Source organism: Priapulus caudatus, unplaced genomic scaffold (genome assembly GCF_000485595.1).
Source record: "Priapulus caudatus unplaced genomic scaffold, Priapulus_caudatus-5.0.1 Scaffold1510, whole genome shotgun sequence".
Classification (NCBI taxonomy): domain Eukaryota; kingdom Metazoa; phylum Priapulida; class Priapulimorpha; order Priapulimorphida; family Priapulidae; genus Priapulus; species Priapulus caudatus.
This window is the reverse complement of record NW_014578571.1, coordinates 86,228-91,762: the sequence shown is the minus strand read 5'-3', so window position 1 is coordinate 91,762 and position 5,535 is coordinate 86,228. Positions and strand designations below refer to the sequence as shown.

Below are 5,535 nucleotides of genomic sequence, written 5' to 3'. Positions count from 1 at the left end.
AACGTAGATGACACACAGGTATGTCACACACAGGTAGATGTCACATAAAGGTAGATGACACACAGGTATGTGACACACTGCTCGATGTCACACGTGTATGTCACACGTAGCCTATAGTACGTATGATGTGACACAGGTAAATGCAACACAATTGCTTAATCTTCCTCTAATCGCTCAACGATCAACGTTTCACGAAGAATCCCTAACGATTCGTTAACGAGACGTTAATTAACCGCTAATCACACCGCCACCATTGCGCTCACGATCCGTCCTCATCCCTCGTCATCACTGCCGCGCATGTCACACACAGGTGAATGTGACACTCGTAGATATCACACGTAAATGTCACACTCGTAGATATAATGCATAAATGTCACGCTGCATCGTCGTCGTTGCCATGGTTACAGAGGAGGACGACGCGCGGCTGGTCGGACCGAACGCGCCGCAGATTCTCCGCAGCCTCCCGCCGCGAACGGGGCTTCGCGCTCCGCCGATGGAAGCCTACATCCGCGACGTCATCGTCGACCTTCTCAACGCCCTCGTCGTCAAGGTCGAGCGGCCGCAGCCTGAAGGTCAGTCACGCGGTGACCTCTGCGTGACCTTTGCGTGATACGAGGGGTCAGCGAGGTGCTGTGAATCGTGCGACCAATCACAGAATAATGATGATCATAATTATAATAATAAAAATTGTAAAGATAATAATGATAATATAAATAAAAAGAATAATAATGATCTTAATAACGATCATGATAATGCTAATAACAACAATAGTAATAACAATATTGATAATAATAATAATAATAACAACAATAGTAATAACAATATTGATAATAATAATAATAATTATAATAAATATAATTTCGTTATAATAATTATCGTAATTATTATTATAGTAATTACGACGCGTTTGAGTTAACGTACCTACATAGAGTAGTCGAGCGTTGAGTAGCGTATGCTGACAGCACGTGGGATTGCATCCTCTCTCTCCATCCCATCAGCAGCTTCGAAGGAGCAGGAGAAGAAGAAAGACAGCTCCAGCAAGTTTGTCATTGCGTCGGCTCCCTCCAGGGTGCAGCACCAGCAGGCGGTGCCCGGCGTTTTCAGCGTCTCTACGGAGGAAGATGACACGCAGGTACGTGTCACGTATACATAGGTGACACACAGGTAAATGTCACATATAGGTAGATGACACAGGTACGTGACATGCAGGTAAATGTCACATATAGGTAGATGACACACAGGTATGTGACACACTGCTCGATGTCACACGTGAATGTCACACGTAGCCTATAGTACATATGATGTGACACAGGTAAATGCAAGCACAATTGCTTAATCTTTTTCTAACGCCTCAACTATCAACGCTTTCACGAAGAATCCTAACCGAATCCGTTAACGACATGTAATACCGCTAACACGCCGCCACCATTGCGCTCAGATCGCCTCATCCCATCGTCATATCACTGCCGCACATGCTCACACATAGCTGTGAATGCTCACACTTCGTAGATATCACACGTAATGATATCACACTCGTACTATCACATGTAGAATAGTCACACTCTTAGGATATCACATGTAGATGTCACACATAAATGTCATCACTTTCGGAGATCAACTAAAGTTCAGCGTTATCAACTATGTCACGCTCGTAGATATCACGACCGTAAATGTCACGCTCGTAGATTCACGCGGTACCTGCTGTACGTAAATGTCACGCTCGTAATTCACACGTAATGTCACACCTCGTAGGATATCACAGGTAATCGTATCACGCTCGTAGATATCACACAGTTAAATGGTCACGCTGTAGATATCACACGAAAATGTCACACTCGTAGATCATCAACGTAATATCACAACTACGTAGCTATCACATGTAAATGCTCAGGCCTCAGCTATATCACACATGTAGATGTTCACACTAAATGTCACGCTCGTAGATATCACCTGTAAATGTCACACTCAGATATCACACGTAAATGTCAACGCTCACGTAGATATCACACATAATGTCACCGCTACGTAGTATCACACGTAAATGTCACACTCGGTAGATAATCACACATAAATGTCACGGTCGTAGATATCACACATAGAATGTTCACGCTCGTATATATCACGCCGTAAATGTCACGCTGCGTAGATTTCACAGGCTGTAAATGCTCACACTGCGTAGATATCAACAGGTGAATGTCACGCTCGTAGATTCACACGTTAAAGTCACACGTAAATGTTCCACACTCGTAGATATCCACGTTAATTCACACTCGTAGATATCCACCGGAAGCTGTCGACCTCGTAAGTATTCACCACGTTAAATGTCACACTCGTACATATCACACGTAATCGTCACTCGTAGATTCATCACACACGTAAATGTCACATCTGCGAGATATCACACGTAAATAGTCATGCTCTAGATAATCACACGTAATTCAGCTCATCCACTGTACGCCGTAGATATCACATGCTAAATGTGCAGCTCGTAGATATCACCATGTAACATGTCCAGCTCGTAAGATATGATCACACGTAAATGTCGACTCAGTAGATTCACGACCGTAAATGTCATGCTCGTAGATAATCACACGTTAAATGTCACGCTTCGTAGATATCACACGTAATATGTTCACGCTCTGGAAGATTCCACGCAAAATGTCACACTTGTCAGATCACCGCATAATATCACATCGTAGTGATAACGCTTAAGTCACACTCGTATGATAATCACATGGTAAATGTCCATGCCTCGTAGATATCACAGCGTAAATGTCATTGCCTCTAGCTATCACGCCGTAAATAGTCACACTCGTAATATCACAAGCTGTGAAGTCACACTCATAGATTCACGCGTAAATCTTCACAACTCATAGAGATCCGACGGTAAATGTCACGATCGTAGATATCACACGTAAATGGTCACGATTGGGGGCCTGAATAAGCTATCACGCGTAAATGCACACGTAGCTACACGCGTAAATGTCACACTCGCTACGATATCACACCGCGTAAATGTCACACTCGTAGATATCCACGGTCATTGTGATGCTCGTAGATATCACACGTAAATGTCACGCTTGTAGTTATGCATAAATTACACAGTACACCTAAATGGTCACACTCGAGTAACAGATATGAATTCACTCGTATGAAGAAATGTCCACTCGTGAGTATCAACGGTAATGTCACTCTGTAGATATCACACGTAAATGTCACTTGTTAGATATCACGCATAAATGTCACACTCGTAAGATATTTCACCGCGTAAATGTCACGCTCGTAGATATCACATGTATAATTTCATGCTGTAGATATCACACGCAAATGTCACGCTTGTAGATATCACGCATAAATGTCACACTCGTAGCATTCACACGTAAATGTCACACTCGTAGATATTCACACGTAAATGTCATGCTCGTACGATATCACACGTAATGTTCACGCTTTGTAGATATCACGCAGTAAAATGTCACGCTTGTAGATATACGCATAAATGGTCACGCTTGCGGCTATCAACGTAATGTCACACTCGCTAAGATATCACACGTAAATGTCACGACGTAGCTCTGCACACGTAAATGTCACGATCGTAGCTATCACGCGTAAATGTCACGCCGATAAATGTCAACGGTAATGTCACGATCGTAGCTATCACGGTAAATGTCACGGTACAATGTCAGAGTTTCGTAGCTATACGCGTACGTTAAATGCTCGACGTCGTAGATATCACACGTAGATGGTCACTCGTAGCTATCACGCGTAAATGTCACGTCGTAAGATGTTCACGCGTAAATGATCCGATCGTAGCGTATCCACTGCGTAAATGTCGACGCTCCGTAGATATCACAGTCAGATGTCACGCTCGTAGCTTATCACGCGTACAATGTCTCACGCTCGATAGATATTCACACGATAGATGCTCACGCTCGTAGATATCACATCAAGTTAGATGTCACGCTCGTTAGCTACTCACGCGTAAATGTCCGCTCGTAGTTTCACACGGTAGATGTACGCTCGTAGCTATCACGCTGTAAATGTCACGGCTCGTTAGATATCACCGTTAGATGATCACGTACCGTAGCATCACGGTAATGTCACGCTCGTAGTGGTATCACACGTAGCATGTCACGCATGCATCGGTTGTCGTTGCCGTTGGTTCCAGGAGACGCCCGCAGCTCCGGGAAGGAGAAGGCTCGCGGCGGGAAGGACGGCGCGGCGGCGCGCCGCGCCTGCCAAGGCCGAGGACGCCGCGAAGAAGACGCGCCCGCTGCTTCGAAGTCGCCATCTGCCGCATGCTGGTGAGCTTGTTTAAGTCCTACGCTGCGTCGGCGGGTCTGATAGGCAGCATACATACCACGCAGGCCGAGCAGCACCTGCGTGCCCAGTAAGGTGCGAGGGAGGAGAAAGGGAGGAAGGGAGGGAGGGAGGAGGAAGGGAGGGAGGGAGGAAGGGAGGGAGGGAGGAGGGAGGGAGGAAGTCCGCTATCTGCCGCATGCTCGCTGAGCTGGTGAAGTCCTACGCTAGCGTGGCGGGTCTGATAGCGCAGCATACGTACCACGCAGGCCAGACACACCTCGTGCCAGAGGTAAGGAGAGAGGGATGGAGGAAGGGAGGGAGGGAGGAGGGAGGGAGGGAGGGAGGGAGGGAGGGAGGGAGGGAGGAGTCNGGAGAGACGACGAGAGAGAGAGAGAGAGAGAGAGAGGAGAGAGAGAGAGAGAGAGAGAGAGAGACAGACATGAGAGACGAATGAGGTGGATGCTGAAGGAACACAGGCGCGTGCAGATTTGCAACTTGAATAAACATGGATGCGAACCGAGCGAATCATCGTACACGTAGTAAAATCTAGCGTGCGCAAACAGTCTCACGCGTACTGCGTGCGACTCTAAAATAACAAACACGCGCTGAAAAAAAACGAGCGAGAATGTCAATATAATTACCGTGTCCACCACCCCTTCTACTCCCTGACGCCTCCTTATAGCCTCACCTCTCCTCACCCTCATTTTAATCATGCCTTACTCTCAATTATTCTGACACACCCTCCTCCCCCTCCTTCCAACCCCAACCCTACTACGCCGTATTTTCCACCCTTCTACTCCAACCCTAACCCTAACCCTAATATTACCCCCACACTTTCTCCCTGATTCTAACCCCATCCGCTTTCCTTCTTCATTTTCTCCCCACCCTTCCTCCGTAACTAAACCGGGACTTTTCTTCTCCTCATTCTAACCCCACCCCTCCTCCCCCTCCCCCTCCCTCTCCTCCTCTTCCTCGCTCTCCCGCCGAGATATGAGATGAGAGCAGCAGCGGCAGCAGCCAGGCGTTCCGGGAAGAGGTGGCGTCAACCGCCTCATTCTAACCCCACCCCTCCTTCCCCTCCCCTCCCTCCTCCTCCTCCTCCTCCTTGACCTCCAGCCGAGATGAAAGCGGCAGCAGCGGCAGCAGCAGCAGCCAGGCGGTGTTCCGGGAAGAGGTGGCGTCCACGCGCCTCACTCTAAGCCCACACCTCCTCCTCCTCCTCCTCCTCCCTCA

The 5,535-nt window shown here is 47.5% G+C and overlaps 2 protein-coding genes across 2 annotated transcripts in view; both read left to right on the top strand.

Annotated features, from left to right (window-relative positions):
• Positions 1 to 363, top strand: part of LOC106816862 (E3 ubiquitin-protein ligase HUWE1-like) — a 4,026-nt gene extending 3,663 nt beyond the window's left edge. The window contains exon 3 of the mRNA XM_014821505.1: positions 358 to 363. Within this exon, the coding sequence (XP_014676991.1) occupies positions 358 to 363 (6 nt within the window). The remainder of the gene's footprint in view (positions 1 to 357) is intronic.
• A 7-nt stretch (positions 364 to 370) lies between these two features.
• Positions 371 to 4,318, top strand: LOC106816861. The gene is made up of 3 exons (XM_014821504.1): positions 371 to 572; positions 999 to 1,132; positions 4,169 to 4,318. Exons 1-3 carry the CDS (start codon positions 371 to 373, stop codon positions 4,316 to 4,318), a joined length of 486 nt encoding a protein of 161 aa, XP_014676990.1.
• The last annotated feature ends 1,217 nt before the right edge of the window (positions 4,319 to 5,535 follow it).